The sequence below is a fragment of the Pipra filicauda genome, unplaced genomic scaffold (genome assembly GCF_003945595.2).
Source record: "Pipra filicauda isolate LSUMZ 115617 unplaced genomic scaffold, ASM394559v2 scaffold295_size919547_pilon, whole genome shotgun sequence".
In the NCBI taxonomy this organism is placed as follows: Eukaryota; Metazoa; Chordata; class Aves; order Passeriformes; family Pipridae; genus Pipra; species Pipra filicauda.
This window is the reverse complement of record NW_024104415.1, coordinates 608090-624268: the sequence shown is the minus strand read 5'-3', so window position 1 is coordinate 624268 and position 16179 is coordinate 608090. Positions and strand designations below refer to the sequence as shown.

At 50.1% G+C, this 16179-nt stretch overlaps 2 protein-coding genes across 3 annotated transcripts in view; both read left to right on the top strand.

The window, feature by feature from the left end:
* WLS (Wnt ligand secretion mediator) overlaps positions 1-8670 on the top strand; it is a 28002-nt gene extending 19332 nt beyond the window's left edge. Inside the window, exons 5-12 of the mRNA XM_027719053.2 lie at positions 530-666; positions 1016-1184; positions 1362-1459; positions 1960-2023; positions 2311-2454; positions 3747-3830; positions 5244-5397; positions 6474-8670. Coding sequence (XP_027574854.2) covers positions 530-666; positions 1016-1184; positions 1362-1459; positions 1960-2023; positions 2311-2454; positions 3747-3830; positions 5244-5397; positions 6474-6583 — 960 coding nt within the window. The 3' untranslated portion in view covers positions 6584-8670. The remainder of the gene's footprint in view (positions 1-529; positions 667-1015; positions 1185-1361; positions 1460-1959; positions 2024-2310; positions 2455-3746; positions 3831-5243; positions 5398-6473) is intronic.
* Positions 8671-9862: 1192 nt separating this feature from the next.
* On the top strand, positions 9863-15529 carry DIRAS3 (DIRAS family GTPase 3). 2 transcript variants are annotated; one of them, XM_027719100.2, is made up of 2 exons: positions 9863-14134; positions 14635-15529. In XM_027719100.2, exon 2 carries the CDS (start codon positions 14720-14722, stop codon positions 15314-15316), a length of 597 nt encoding a protein of 198 aa, XP_027574901.1. In that variant the 5' UTR covers positions 9863-14134; positions 14635-14719; the 3' UTR covers positions 15317-15529. The 2 variants fall into 2 exon arrangements, with proteins under 2 accessions (XP_027574901.1, XP_027574902.1); XM_027719101.2 differs by having other exon boundaries at positions 9863-14389.
* The last annotated feature ends 650 nt before the right edge of the window (positions 15530-16179 follow it).

Below are 16179 nucleotides of genomic sequence, written 5' to 3'. Positions count from 1 at the left end.
GGAGTTGGTTGTGGCCATGCAGATGTCTGGGATGGCTGTCAGCAATCCTTGCTCCTGCCCTCCCTTGAGGCTTGGTGCGCATGGATGCTTCTCCCACCTGGAAGCCCTCCCCACACCGTCCTTGTCAGCGGAGCAGGGAGCCAGGGCTGTGGTGGCTGCAGACAGTGGTGGGAGGGCGCATGACTGGAGAAACACATTCATTTGGCCAATGCTCTTCCCACCAGCGATGGCTTGGCTCCATGAGTGTCCCATTACTTGTCTGGGAGTAATTCTGCCAGCTTTTTCCATGCTGTGTCAGAATCCCCTCTCCTGCCTCTCGTCTGCTGGTATTTGTTTTCAGACCTTCTGGAACCTGCCTAGGTGGCCTGGGGGCTTAGTGGGCACCTGCTCCCTTTCTGGTGTTGGCCAGCCCATGTCTTTGGGATGCACTGCCATGTCTGTGCCTCTCCTGCCACTCCTGTAAGGAGAAGCACAGAATGATGACATTAAACCCTGTATAGCAGTCACCTTCCACCTTGGTTTTCCTTAGGGCATCCATCAAAACGGAGGCTTCACCAAGGTGTGGTTTGCCATGAAGACCTTCCTGACCCCCAGCATTCTGATTATCATGGTGTGGTACTGGAGGCGGATCACGCTGATGACACGTGCTCCCGTCCTGCTGGAGAAGTGAGTTGGGGCCCAGGTGACCCTCGAGCAAGGGGACTCCCTGAGGTGGTTGTTGCTCCCAGGCAGAGCCCATGGTTGGGGAGACAGGAATTGTCTCTTCTCCATCCCCTCCCTCCGCCCAGGCACACTGGGAGCAGGAGAGCTCCATAGCTTCTCTTTTCTTTCCCGTTGAACCCATGGAGAATGAGGAACTACTTGGAGTCAATCAGTCCTAGAGGGTTTGGTGGCAGGAGGTGACACTTCCCAAAGAGCTGGATTTCCTTCTGTTGCATTCTGTGCACAGCTTTGGATTTTGGGGCTCTGTTCTTCCCTTGAACACTGGAAAGAGATGGTGTATCTGCTTCTCCAGGGTCATCTTTGCTCTGGGAATTTCCATGACGTTCATTAACATCCCTGTAGAGTGGTTTTCCATCGGTTTTGACTGGACTTGGATGCTGCTCTTCGGAGACATTCGGCAAGGAATTTTCTATGCCATGCTGCTCTCGTTTTGGATCATCTTCTGTGGGGAGCACATGATGGTGGGTATCACACCGATGGGAAGGGGGTTTCCAGCTCTGATCCTAGCCATACCTGGCAGCTCCCTTGTACTTGTTGAGAGTTGGAAATGATGCTGTGGGGACTTGCACCAGGTGAGGGCACTTCAGGCTAAATTGCTTTCCCTTTTTCTCCTCTTCCAAACCTCTTGACCTGATTAGGACCAGAGCGAGCGGAATCGGCTCTCGGGATACTGGAAGCAAGTTGGACCCATAGCTGTGGGCTCCTTCTGCCTCTTCATCTTTGACATGTGCGAGAGGTGGGTGCAGCAATCCCAGGCTCCTGGTCACCTCCCCCAGCAGGGACCAGCAGTTTCAGCCCGTGGCTGGATGCACAGCCCCATCTCCTGGAGCCTGGAGAGGCTCCTGTGGATGCTCTGAAGTGTGCTGGAATGTCACAGCAGGGAAACACCTCCCACCTCACCTCTGCCTCACACACAGGGCAAAGCAGCTCAGCTGGCCATTTCCATGTGAAACCTTAGGGAAAGGTTCTACCCCCAGAAGGTGGTCAGGCACTGAACAGACTCCCCAGGGCAGTGGTCATGGCCCCAAGGCTGCCAGAGCTGCAGGAACATTTGAACAACACACAGGGTGGGACTGTTGGGGTGTCTGTGCAGTGCCATGAGTTGGACTCGTGATCCTTGTGGGTCCCTTCCAGCTCAGGATATTCTATGATTCTGTGATTCCCAGGCTGCAGAGTGGATATGGGGCCCTCTGAGCTTGTTGGCCTCTGACAGTTGGTGTTTTCTGTCCTCTGCAGGGGGGTGCAACTCAAGAATCCCTTCTACAGCATCTGGACCACCGAGGTGGGCACGGAGCTGGCTGTATCCTTCCCCCGCCTCAGGCTGGGTCAGTAGGAGAGGGAGATGTTCCCCTCCTAGTGTGGGGAAACTTCCACCCTGATTTTGGAAGGCCAGGGGTGGCTCAGGCACTGCAGATGCCAGTGTCCTTAGGAAGGAGCAGTCCTGGCAGGTTTGGAGCTGGACACCTCAGGGGACTGGTGCTGTGTGAGGGGAAGTCACTGGGGAACGGAATATGTGAATCACCTGAATAATGTTTTCTGGTATTTCTTTTTAGTTTGTACAATTTTCCCTTAACTCTCTCTGGCCAGATGGCCTTTATTATAGTCGCAGGGATCTGCCTGTGCCTCTATTTTCTCTTCCTGTGTTTCATGGTCTTCCAAGTGTTCAGAAACATCAGTGGGAAGCAGTCAAGCCTCCCTGCCATGAGCAAGGCTCGTCGCCTTCACTATGAGGTAACTGCCCTCCTTGGAGCATGGATTCTGTATTTTTGGACCTCGGAGTCTGTGCTGAGACTCCTCTGCCCATAATCTCCCCACACCTCCATTTCCCCACCTTTAAGAATAACTTTTGTGTTTAGTGGGAAGTGTTGCCAAGACCACCTGGTTTTCCATGGTGTAAATTCAGAATTTTGGTGTTGTCATTTCCTAAACAAGTTGCTAGAGGGAAACAGGGATCAAAACACAACACATTCAGCTCACTATCCCTGTTTTTAGCCCATGATTTTGTACGTGTTCCTGTCCTACCTGCCTCTACCAGCTGTCAAACTCAAGGAACTCGCTCTCAATGCTTAAGCTGTTTCCACAGGGGTGTAAATATTTATCCTCAAAGTTGTTCTGTTAAACCATGGTCACTTCTGATTTACACAAGTCATGATCACCCACTGGGAATGCACAGAAAAAATTAGAAAATCAGACTTGAGAGAATTTGAAGCAGATATTGAGTGTTTTTCCCTCTAGCAGGAGGCACAGGCCTTCAGCTCGTGGTGCAGAGCTGCTGCTGCCACGCTTGACATCCAAACATCTGGTGAGCATGGATCTAGTGTGGAAGAGTTAAATTAATAGTCATCTGTTGTTGTGGTGTGGCACAGTCATTACACAGACACTGACATTTCCACCTAAATTCCAAAAACAGGTTAAAAACCCCAACACGCTCACACAAAACCAAAAGCATTTGTAAATAAAAATGTAAAACTAGTGAAAGCAGGGACGGTGAGGAGTGGGATAGATCCTGAGCCTGAGGTTGTCTCGGGATCTCTGTTCTGTGGAGCCAGCGTGGGTTTGCCAGGCATTGGAATTGCTGCAGCTTCCTCCCAGCCAGGCTGAGGGTGAGGATGAGTGTGGTAGGACCAGAGCCCGTGCTGAGACACCGACTCCCCTCATGTTTGTTTTACAAGACCCATGAGCTGTCAGGCTGGGACCCAGCTCACACCGACCCGCTGCCTCTCCCACGTCAATTAACTCCTGGTCAATCAGTCACCAGAGCAAATGTCATGGAAAGGCAGCGCTGTCCAGACATCCCAGCCCGCGCGGAGCATCCGGAGCAGCGCAGACGTGTGGGGAGCGGAGGATATGGGCTGTGCTGAGCACGGCACAGGAGTGGGTGGAGGTTGTTTTGCTTTGGGGTTTCGTGGGTTGGACCCTTTTTTTCTCTTTCATTTTTTATACTCATGTCTTGTCTATCCTAAAACCAAAAAAGGGTTTTGTGGATTCTGTTAATGTGACCAGTGACATTTCTCTCTAAACAGGGGCTGATTTTTAGGTTCAAGTTCCTGATGCTCATCACCCTGGCCTGTGCAGCCATGACTGTCATCTTCTTCATTGTGAGCCAGGTGAGCCATAGGGCTGGGCTTCCTGGGAAGCCACTTCCTGAGCCACTCCTGACGCCAGCTCTGGTCAGACAAGACAAGCTTGTTACAAGCACATTTGACAGCAAGTTGCTTTTCAAGAAGTTGTTTTCATTTGTTTGAAGCTCTGCCATGAAATGTCTCAGGCTGGAGTCGCACAAAGGCTGTTGGCTCCCAAAGCATTGGGGCTGTGCTGGGCAGAACATGGGCCAACACGGGTTAGTCATTTCTGAGAACTCAGCAAGGGGAAAACGTTCTGTTCACACTGAAACACTCTGGTGGCTTTGTGTGCCCACAGAGACATGACAGAATCCAACCTTCCCTGGGCTGACTGTTCCCAGCAGTAGCTGTACCTGTTTATCCTGAGCTCCGACACTGTCTCTGTACTAATGAGCTTCTGTTGCTGCTGAAATCATGGAATCTCAGACTGGTTTGGGTTGGGAGGGACCCATCCAGTTCCACCTCCTGCTATGAGCAGGGATACCTTCCACTAGACCAGGTTGCTCCAAGCCCTCTCCAACCTGGCCTTGGACACTTCCAGGGATGGGGCAGCCACAGCTTCTCTGGGCAGCCTGTGCCAGGGCCTCACCGCCCTCACAGCCAAGAATTTCTTCCCAATATCCCATCTAACACTGCCCTCTGGCAGTGGGAAGCCATTCCCCCTTGTCCTGGCACTCCAGGCCCTTGTCCAAAGTCCCTCACCAACTCTCTTGGAGCCCCTTTAGGTGCTAAGGTCTCCCTGGAGCCTTCTCTTCTCCAGGCTGAACACCCCCAGCTCTCCCAGCCTGGCTCCAGAGCAGAGCAGCCCTTGGAGCATCTCCATGGCTCTCTTTTTAAGCTAGTTTACCTTTTTTCTTCCCTGTTATGTCTTTCTTTAACAGAAAGCAGCATTTCAGTATGAGCAGTCTGTGTATCTTCTAGTAACATTATCATTGATGGTATTTTCCTGGATGCTGACAAACCTCAGTGTGTCTCAGGCTGGTGCTGTCAGCCCCCCCTCCTCAGACAGCTGCAGGAGGCCGTGCTCAGCACATCAGCTCTCATATTATCCACGCTGGTTTTCCTGCTATAAAAGTACTATTTTTAGCAGTCGGATGTTTGTGGATGTCACTGCTTGTCCTCACATATTGCCCTTTGTGTGCTGAGCACATGGTTGCAGCGGGTGTATCCAGAACAGAGCAGTTTGGTCACATTAAATGAGACATCAAAGCTAAAGAAATCTTGATGGAATCATTTTGTCAGGATCATTTTTTCCCTGCAGATTGAGGCTGAAGAGGAGAATCCAGCCTGGCTTCTGCTTCACTGAACCTGTTCCACTCCATTTACTCCATCTTGTTGAATTGATGCTGTTCTCACTGATTTACTCAAAGTACAGAATTTGCTCTTTCTCCTGGGCAGGTGACAGAAGGCCACTGGAAGTGGGGGGACATAACGATACAGGTGAACAGCGCCTTCTTCACGGGCATCTACGGGATGTGGAACCTCTACGTGTTTGCCCTCATGTTCCTGTACGCGCCGTCCCACAAGAACTACGGCGAGGACCAGTCCAATGGTGAGTGGCTCTGAGTGACCTAGGGGGGGAAAGAGATAGAAAGTGGGGGATGCCTTCTGCACATTTGTTTTTGGCTCAGCTGCATATTCAGCAGCTTGAAATGTTATGGAAATTATGGTTTGGTTTTCGAGGCAGGCTCGGTTGGACAGGTTTGAGTATGTAGCCAAGGCTGGCACGAACCTTCTAGGTGGTTTTTGTACATTTTAGCATTGCCCAGATGTAACTGCAGCTCAAAGGGAGGGATGAGGAATGGAGAAAATAGAATCCCTGATCTAGTGCATGGCATTCCAGCCCATGGCAGGGGGTTAGAACTGGGTGATATTTTAAGTCCCTTCCAACTCAAACCATTTTGGGATTCTTTGAAGTCTGGGCAAGTGGGGAATGGCAGCACTGTTGGATTCTGTTATCAGTAGTCCTCAGTAGTACAGAAATCATTGTTTGCTGATACAGAATCGTGGAATTGTTTATGTTGGAAAAGACCTTTAAGACCGTCAAGTCCAACCATTCCCCAGCACTGCCAAGGCCACCACTGACCCATGTCCCCAAGTGCCACATCCACACAGCTTTTAAATCCCTCCAGGGATGGGGACTACACCCCTGCCCTGGGCAGGTGTGCCAGGGCTGGACAACCCTATTCGTGAAGAAATTTTTCCAATATCCAATTTAAACCTCTCCTGGCACACCTTGAGGCCATTTCCCCTTGTCCTGTCCCTTGTTCCCTGGGAGCAGAGCCTGACCCCCACCTGGCTCCACCCTCCTGTCAGGGAATTGCAGAGAGTGAGAAGGTTCCCCCTGAGCCTCCTCTCCAGGCTGAGCCACCCCAGCTCTCTCAGCCACTCCTGGTGCTCCAGATTCTTCTCCAGCTCCATTTCCTCCCCTGAACACACTCCAGCTTCTCAATGTCTCTCTTTTCTTTCTATTTAAATAACTGTAAATAAAAGCATTTATAGGATTGTTGCCTGGTCTGTAGCTCAGGCAGCTCCTGAAAGCCTGGAGAGAATAAACCGGATCTTTCACTTTCTAATTGTCCAGTATTTTCCTGTGAGACCCCTTAACAGAACAACTTTGTTTCTCAGGTGACCTGGGGGTGAACAGCGGGGAGGAGCTCCAGCTCACCACCACCATCACCCACGTGGACGGGCCCACGGAGGTTTACAAGCTGGCTCGGAAGGAGGCTCAGGAGTGACACAGAGGTGCCTCAGTGGGGCCCTGGCCTGGGGTGGGAGCAGAGGACACACAAGTCCCTCTGGCAGGAGACCTCTGCGGCCAAATTTGCTCCTCGAGCGCCCCGTCCCTGGTGTGTTCTCAGAGCAGTGACACCGAGCAGAACATTTGTAACTCTTTACTATGGTGTAGTTATTCCTGGGGGGAGGGATGTGTATATTGTGTTCCACTCGGGCACGTAAAACCCTGCTGGAAAGGCATTAGGGTTGCAAAGTCGTGCGTTTGGACGTCGGGACGGGGCAGAGCTGCCGTGGGGCTGGTTTTATTTGGCCGTGTGTGCTGGTGCATAAAAAGGTGCTGCAGGGAGCTCAGCTGGCAGCACATACTCAGTAGTCCAAGTTTTCTCCTGTGTGCAACTTATACAAGGTGCTGGTGGGGAGAGGGACTAAATCCTCGTTGTAAAAACATTTAATTCCACCATTTGTAACTGTATCAACCCAAGTTTGAGTCTTTAGTGCAGCCCTGCAGCCACCCTCTGTCCTTGAATGAAGCACAGCTGGGAGAGGAGTAGGCTGTTATAAGGTTTTTGTAGAAGCAGCAACGTGCATTCTCAGTAGGGTTTACAGCTGTTTGTTGAATACAGGGAATGTCCAACCTTGATGCTGAGCTGAGTTGCAGGAGAACAGAGCACTCCTGACACAGTTTCCAGGGGTGCTGATCCCACAGCCAGCTCCTGGGCTTTTGTAGCTTCCTCCATCTTTCCCTTTTGTTGTGGGGCATCCCTGTGAGCTGGGCAGTCCTGCTCCTCCATGCACTGCTGGGCTGGAGCACACTTGGCAGAGCTGGATTCCTCCAGGGATTATCAGACTTGAAAGAATCAGCTAGCTGGTCACGCACTAATGTGGATCTTCGATATTCGCTTTTCCAGAGCAAACACAGGCACTGAGCTTGCTCAGCCCCACGCTGGGAGGCTGCTGGCACTGCAAGGGAAGTGGGAACTGATCGGGGTGGAGGCTTGAATTGGACTGTGCTGGGACCAGTTAAGAGCAGTGCATGGTGGGGGGGAAGAACTGTGGCCAGAAGGGTCTGTGCTGCTCAGGACACACCTCCCAGGGCCTGGAGCATCCAGAGAGCCTCATGAGCTGGCAATAGTAAATGTAGTAGTAGTAAATAAGCAGTGTTAACTGCTAGTAACATGTAATCCACCCTCCCAGTTTTATCCCTAAAAGATCAGGGTCTGCTGCTGCTGTATGTGGCTGAAGGGTCAGAGATGAGGAAGAGAAGCTCCCAAAGCTGCTGCCAGGCTGTCAGCCCAGGTACCATCATGATTCCCACCCAAAATTTATTCCTATCCGTTTATTAAAGCTCACCACTTGGTAAAAAGAGAGGGTGAATCAAAAGATCATCTTGCATCCTTTAGGTTGCTGGGCACCCCCAGCTGTACCTCTGGTTACAATGTGACACACTGAGCAGACTCCTTTGCCAAAGGGCTGCTTCCTTTGTATTGATTGGAGCTATTACAGGCTTTTCTTAAAAGGAAGTAATTCTGTTTGTTGTGTTCACCCTCTCCGAGATCCCGAGCTCCCCCGGCCCCTGGAGCATCCCAGCAGGGTCACAGCTGAGTAGGTGTTCCTGCTTGGAGTATTTATTCCATTGCAAGGTGAATTAAATCAATGCACATCAACGTAACTCCAGCACGTTCCTGGCTGAGCGCTCGACTTTGCAACTTTAACATCCCTTTTCCCTTGGGTCCTTACGTGATATTTATGTTGTTCCCATAGGTGTGTCCGTGGTTTCTTTTCCAGCTTAGTCTCTAGGATTCTGTTTTGTAAAGGCTCTTCATGAACTGGGACCCACAGCTTTCAAACCAAATTCTGTGTCCAACACTAACAGTTTGTTTACGGGGCGTGTGGACGTGTGTGTGTGCGTGTGTGGGTTTTTTATTTTTTCATCCCTAAGCCCTACTCATACGTCTTGGAAATAGTCCGTGGGTCTTATTAAAATATATCCTTTTTTTGTTTAGGTTGAGTTCAGTTTTTACAGAATGCTTTAAGCAACCTGGAATACCTGTAGTTTTGTTAATTTAAATAAAATATACAATATTGTGGATTTGTTGTTGGCCACGGGAATTTGTTGTTGGAATTTCTCCATAATCTCACCCTGCCCTCTGTCAGTGTGAACCCTTTCCCCCTTCTTGCTCTCTCCAACTCCCTGACAGGAGCAGGGAGCCAGGTGGGTGTCAGGCTCTGCTCCCAGGGAACAAGGGACAGGACAAGAGGAAAAGGCTTCAAGTTGCACCAGGGGAGGTTCAGGTTGGATATTAAGGAAAAATTCTTCAGGTAAGGGTTGTCCAGCCCACAGGCTACCCAGGACAGTGGCTGATTTCCCATCCCTGGAGGGATTTAAAAGCCATGTGGATGTGACACCTGGGGACATGGGTTAGCAGTGGCCTTGGCAGTGCTGAGGAACGATTGGACTCGATGGGCTCAGGGGCCTTTTCCAACCTAAACAATTTCATGATTCTGTGACTTGCGCTTAAGGAGTAGTGGAAAATTTGATGAAAACAGATTAAGTTCAGTATCAAGAGCCTGAAGTCCCCTTGCAGGAAGGGCTGCCCGGATAAATCGGACCTGAGAGGGAATGGGAGCTGAGCTTTAGGCAGAGCCTGTGGCTCTATTCCCTCTGCAGCTCCAGCTACCCTGCACGGTGAGGAACTCGGGCTGCTCCCAGACAGACCGGAGGCAGTGCAGCACTGTGGGACCTAATGAACGGCAACAATGCAAATTAATGAATTCCCAACGACTGTAGAACCACCGCCCCCTCCCACACACTCCTCTCCTGGGTGTCGCTGCCCAGGCGCGTCCTGCCCTGGCAGAGCTCTGCTGCCACCTGCTGCCACCAGAACCTGCTCCCGCTGGACTGAACACAAACCATCGATCCCTCATCTCTAAAATGTGGGAAATTGGCTGATGTGTAGAAGCTCCCATTGCCAGAGAGGTGCTGCTCGGGGTCCGGGAGCTTTGTGTGTCTGTGCTGCTGTGCAGGGACACACTGAGAACTGGGAGGAATGGGAAAAGCCACCTGAGAGTAGCTTTAAAGTCTGGCTGGGGTGGCTGTTGAGCAACCAACATTAGCAAAGGGAAAATGGGTTGTGGAAGACTTTTCTGGGTGAGCTGGGGACCACAGTTTCTGAGGTCAGAAAAGGGTCTTTGGTTGGAACAATTTGTTTTCCTTATTGGATTGTTTTCTGCAGGGCCAGGAACTGAACTCAGTGGTCCTTGTGGGTCTCTTCCAACGCGGGAATTTCCATGATTCTGTGTTTCCTTAGAAATCTGAGACTGGGAGGCACTGGGAGAACTGGGCTTGGACCCCGATGCCCATCCCCCTGAAACGAGGGAGCGTTACAGCCTGAAAATGCTCAGGGAAGGGTGATGTGAGTGAAGGTTCTGTGGCTGTGTCTCACCATGTGCCTGCTGGATGGAGCCAGCCTGTGTGTCCCAGCTTAAAAATAGGAGACAACTTGTGACTGGGTGAGATCCCAGCAGGGATCCGAGATGGTGCCCAGGTCTGATGGTGCTGTTGGCACTGGATGAGGAGAGGGAGGTGCTGGCGTTTCCTTGTTGTCCTCTTCAAAGCTGCTCTCAGCAGCCCGCAGACAATCAGAACATTGTCGGACACTGAAACATGTTCCCTTTCCCACCCCACATTCTGTAGCCCAAGGCTACAGTAGCCCAAGGCTATTTTCTGGATTTTGGTATGATGGAAATAAAGGATTGCTGGGGACAGAAGGGCAGGAGAAGAGCTCCGGTTCCTGTTGTAATGACTCACTCCTGCCCTCAACGATGGCATAGTCAGTGCACTTTTTGGGGGGGTAAAATAAGCACTAAGCAGCGACAGGTTTATTTTTGGAACGTTTTGCTCTGTGGTGGGCACACAGACATGTCACGGGTCTGCTTCCCACTTAGCACCTGACACCGCATTGCACAAGAGCCGGTGGCTCTTGGGAGTTTCTCCCTCTATTATAGGAAATCAATCCAAGCTTCAGGTTTTAGGTGTAGAGGTTTAAATAAAATATGAGCTCTCCTCACGGTTATGATTATTGGCACCTTGTGCCTCTCCATCTCTGAAGTGTAAGTGTGGCAGGGGCAGAGGCTCAGCTGACTCTGGCTGTCCATGCTGGTCCCTCCTCACTGCCATGCCAAGCACTGGGATATCAGAGCCCTGCTCCCCATGGCAGGCTGCAGGTTGGGTGTTTGTTTCTGGCTCAGCTGAACTGATGTGTGGTGGCTCCATGCAACGAATTCCTTGATGAAATGGTTTAAATATTGTCCCATCCTTTAGCTGTTTCATTATTTCACGCCAAGGGAAGTTTATATCCATTATAATAGGTGGAATTTGTGTTTTCTCTGATTTTTCTGTCCTCATTTTGTTGTGCTTAAAGCCCTCCAGAGTTTCCAGAGGAAGGACACTCTTCCAAGTACAGCCCTCATTCATGAGATGGATGTGATGGCTTAGCAATAGCTAAGCCACTCTGGTACATTTCCCAATAAATATTGTACAGGCTGGACTGCACTCCCAAGTCTCGGCATTGCTGGGAAGAAACATCCTGTCCGGTAAGCAATATGCACCGCTGGCATACAGCCTCTGGTTTAATAATAATTTATGTAATTCCAGAGGAAAATCCTTTTTCTGTCTTCACCTGCTGCCTCGTACCTTTCCACAAGAACTCGTGACATTCAAAGCAATATTAAGGAGATGGATGGAATGGCTGTGAAGGTCCAGCTCTATCTCCCACACGGAATAGAAATCCTCCAGAGGAAAAGCAGTGGAAATGGAGCCCAATGAAGACAGAGCAGGATGGGTGCCCATCCCTGAGTCTCCCTGCTGTACCCCTAGTCACTTGGATACCCCCCTGCCGAACCCTGGGAGCCTTTGGGGGCTGTTGGTGCTGTGCTGTGCCTCATTTCCTCAGGGAAATTACACAATCCCTACAAGTCCTACGGGAGTCCTGACAGAACAGAAACAATCCCTGGCAAAGTCCCCACAGAAAAGAGATCTTGTTATTGTCACCCATCCCTCCTGTAGGTCCCCAGTGCTGTCCAGCACCTCACAGCTCTGGGAATTTCCCAGACAATTTTCCAGAGCAGCAGCAGGAGCAGGCCTCAATCCCCGCTCCCTCTGTGCTCTGCTTCCCTGAGGGGCTCTCCCAGACAGCTGATTTCCATTTAACATTTCCTTTTGGAATTTTTCTGGCTGTTGTCAGCTCCATCCCAAGCAAATCCTGACCAACAGTGGGACACTGAGCCAGCATCTCATGGCTGTGTCCCTCCCAAGACAGAGATACTGTATAGGACACGGCTCTCCATCCCTTCTTTAAGGAAGCCAGAGTCATTCTTTTACCTCTGTTGACTCACAGCTTCTTTCCTGCTTTCTGACTGGAGGAGGGTCATGAATCCTTCCCTGAACACAGAAACCTCTTGGCTTCTCATGTCACCTTACTTATGCAACAATTATCTCTTAGAAAGAGATATTATTTAAATACCTCTTAGAGACAAGTATTGGAAATCTTAGAAAATATCTGGAAATAGGTAACTGCCTTTGAGTAAACAGAGAGTGAATTAGCTAGTCATTCCTAGTTAGGATTTCATTGTGGCTAATAAATACTCCATAAACACCAAAAATGATAGTTTATAAATACCTCATAAACACCAGAAAGGATGGTTTGTAAATCAGCTCTGAAAATCCACATTAATTATGGGATTCAGGCAAAGTGAATGACTTGCAGGTTACGAGCCTTGCCACAAACAAGTCATTCTGCCTGGAGAGACAGGAACAGTAAAGGTATGACATAATGATTAGACAAAAAAATCCACAGCAGTATGAAGTAGGTCTAAAGAGACACTTTTTGTTGGTCTAGGATAGGAGGGAAACATTACAAGGCTGATAGAAGTGGATTTAAAAAAGGTGGGAGAACACCACAGAGTCAGTGATGCAGCAAGGACTGGAGAAATTAAGACACGATAACCTGGAAAACCACAAATGGTTTGGGAAGAATGAGCTTGGGAAGGACTGAGAAGTGTTTCCTCCACAAGTGCTTTGACTAGAGACAGAAATTCCTTAATTCAGAGATAGAAACACAAATAGGAATGATAATATCTGCAAAAATTGGTTTTGTTGCCCAGTGTGCAACAAGCCAATAATGAGAGAAGAGACACTGGTGATTTATTTCAGAGTTGAGTGCCCAGTGTAATTTCACAAATCCAGCACCCCAACTATCAAAACTTTTTACTACTTATACATTTTAGGTCAGTGGGTTTCTTGGGTCACTGGTCATGATTTCCCCCTGCCAGAATCACCTTTTACCCCATCAGAGTTGATTTCAGCACAATTGCTGAGTTGGCTTTATTAGTTTCTTCCTTATCTTGGGAGTTCTGCCAAATGTCGCTGTGGCCTGTAAATTCTGCATTCTTTGCATCCGCTATCAGTGGAAATCCTTCTTCCTAAGCTTTGTTAACCTCACCCCAAGGTCTGAAATCACTGGAACATGTGGAGCCCTAAACCTTAACAAAGCAATTCTACCCACAAGTAATTTGTTTTTCTAACACCTGAACATCACTTAGAGCTCGTTAGTTGCTGGTTCATGGATTAAATCTCCCTTCTTGTTGATTAGGCTTGAAAGTATACAAAGATTAAACAACAGAGAACATCAATTCTGAAGAAAATTTTACACATTGCACGTTTTGCAATATGACCAGGCTGTAAGAAAGCCAACCATGAACAATTCATGAAATGCGTTGATTTTTGAGCGCCCTCCACAGGCGCCGGCGGCCATTTTGGGGGGTGAGGGCGGGCGGCACCTGGGCGGGAACGGGCCGTGAGGGAGAGCCGAGCCCATGGCGGGGCCCTGCGGGCAGGAAAGGGTCGTGAGGGAGAGCCGAGCCCATGGCGGGGCCCTGCGGGCAGGAAAGGGTCGTGAGGGAGAGCCGAGCCCATGGCGGCGGCTGTGGCGGAACGGGGCGAAGAGGAGCCGGGGGTGGCTCTCAGCCCACGGCCGCCTTCTCCTGTCAAGCACCGGGCTGTGCGTGCTGCACTCTGCCCGCAGAGAGAGCGTGCGAGAGGCGGCGTTTGAGGAAATTCCTAATAAACCAAGAGACACGCGACTCGTGATTGTGATACACAACGACTCTGTTTTATCCGTTAGTGTGAGGGAGACAAAGTCATGGAATCACAGAGTATTCCGAGTTGGAAGGGACTCACGCGGACATGGAGTGGACCTTGATGGCCATGGCCTCAGGGCTCGGTGATTTCCCCGGGGAGGGCTGAGGAGCCCTGTCAGGGCATCCCTGCCCCGCTTAATGACAGCGGGGGCGGAAAGCAGAGCTGTATTAAGTGTTTTAAAACACAATCAGACTTAAGCCGGGAGATGCTCAGGGTGACTTAAAGCCGGCAGAGCCTGTCAGTGCTTGGGCGTCTGCGGCGAGGGGGGCTGAGGAGATGCGCCTTTGTGCGTGGAGTGAGAGGGATGGAGCAGCAGAACTCGGCTCCAGCGGCTGTAACTCAAGTGGTCGTGCTGGTAATTTATTTATTTTCATGGGGGTTTTGAGGGGAAGGCTGGATATATGGAGGCACGGAGCCTCCCCTCCCTTCCGCGGCGGCGGAGATCCGGGCGGGGGGCGCCGCTTCCCTGAGGTTGGAACACACCTTCCCGGGGCTGGAACACACCTTCCCGGGGCTGGAACACACCTTCCCGGGGCTGGAATACCGCTTTCCCGGGGCTGGCAGGCGATTCCAGTCCCGTTTCGCTGCTCAGTGGAGCTGATGGCTACAGGTGAATACCTTTTCGCTTTCATGCAGTATATGGCTGGGGGAGACGGAGGGATAGTGGCTTATTTCAAGGAAAAAGGATGGGAGGGGAGTGACTTATAATTGCTTATCTCAGTAACGTACCGTAACATTACCGGGATGGTATGAAGGGTTCATTTTTCTTTCTCTCTTCCCCCTTTCCCCCTCCCTCTCCCTCTCCCTTTTCCCCTCCCTCTCCCCCCTTCCCCCCCTCCCTCTCCCTCTCCACAGCCCACCTCTGCGTAGGGCTGTGTAAACTTGGAGGAACTCGGGTATTTTCAGTGCAGACCTTCACTCGCATCGCCGCGCAGCCAAGATGCCCGAGCAGAGCAACGATTACAGGGTGGTGGTGTTCGGAGCAGCCGGGGTTGGCAAAAGCTCCTTGGTCCTGCGTTTTGTAAGGGGGACTTTCCGGGAAACCTATATCCCCACCATCGAGGACACGTACCGGCAGGTGATCAACTGTGACAAGAGCATCTGTACGCTTCAGATCACGGACACCACGGGCAGCCACCAGTTCCCTGCTATGCAGCGCCTCTCTATATCCAAGGGGCATGCCTTCATCTTGGTGTACTCCGTCACCAACAGGCAATCCATGGAAGATCTTCATCCCATCTTCGACCAGATATGTCAGATTAAAGGGGACATCCAAAAAATCCCCATAATGTTGGTGGGGAACAAAAGTGATGACACGCAGAGGGAGCTGGATGCCAGCGAGGGGCAAGCTCTGGCCAGCAAGTGGAAGTGTGCTTTCATGGAGACATCGGCCAAAATGAACTACAACGTGCAGGAGCTGTTCCAGGAGCTCCTGAATCTGGAGCAGAGGAGAACTATCAGTCTCCAGGTGGACGGAAAGAAATCCAAGCAGCAGAAAAAGAAAGATAAACTGCAAGGCAAGTGCTCTGTTATGTGATTGCCTTTGGCTCTACTTGCTGCACAGTGTAGTCAGAGCGTGGATTCCCATGGAAAACACATTTCTGCCGGATGATTTGGAGGAATCCATGCCTTACAGAGCTGTTGCTTTTCTCTAAAACCCCCACTGGATTATTTTACATGTTGGTTTTAAAGAGGATGCCTTCTGCATGTTTATTTTTTTAAACCAATAAATGTTCCATGTTAACAATTATCTCTGACTAGAAGTTTTTAATGCAAGAAGTTTTACAGAGGAGAAAAATGTCTGTCAGAACAAACATCTCTATTCCTGTGAGTACACACCAGTTTTTAAATATCTCCAGCCTCTTAGCTTGAAGGAAATCATCTTTAATGTGTAGACTTCAAAAACTGTTTTCAGTAATCTGTTGACCAGAGAAAATCTCTAGCAAAGTGAGGCATCTGTACTAAAAATGAACATTTATGTGGCTCTGACTGCTTAAATTTTTGACTGACAGACCAAAGCTGCAATTTTTCCGTGGTAGAAATTAGGATTTCCCATGTGCTGTGCAATTCCTGAGACTCCTGCAGTTCTGGGAGTTACAGCTTTACCAGGTTATAATCAGGCTGTTTGCCTTTTTTTCCCACTGTTCACTGAGGCAGGACATTCCACGTGCTCTGGCTCCAAATCCAGGGGTGATTCTTGGTGTCCTTAAGCAAGAGCTGCCTCCCTGATGAAGGTAACTGTGGTTGTAAATACTAAACTGATGGTTGGGCAAGGATAGGGAATTGCCAAGATAACCATCACTTGTTTTCAGTCCGAGGCTCCTTTTCTAGGCTTCCTGGAATTCTTAGATATTTGTTTTCCCCTCTTTATTCCATCCAAGTTACCCGGGTTTAGGTGAG

Bases quoted from the DNA above. Each gene is read 5' to 3' on its own strand.
- DIRAS3 (XM_027719100.2), top strand. From the start codon at position 14,720: ATGCCCGAGCAGAGCAACGATTACAGGGTGGTGGTGTTCGGAGCAGCC.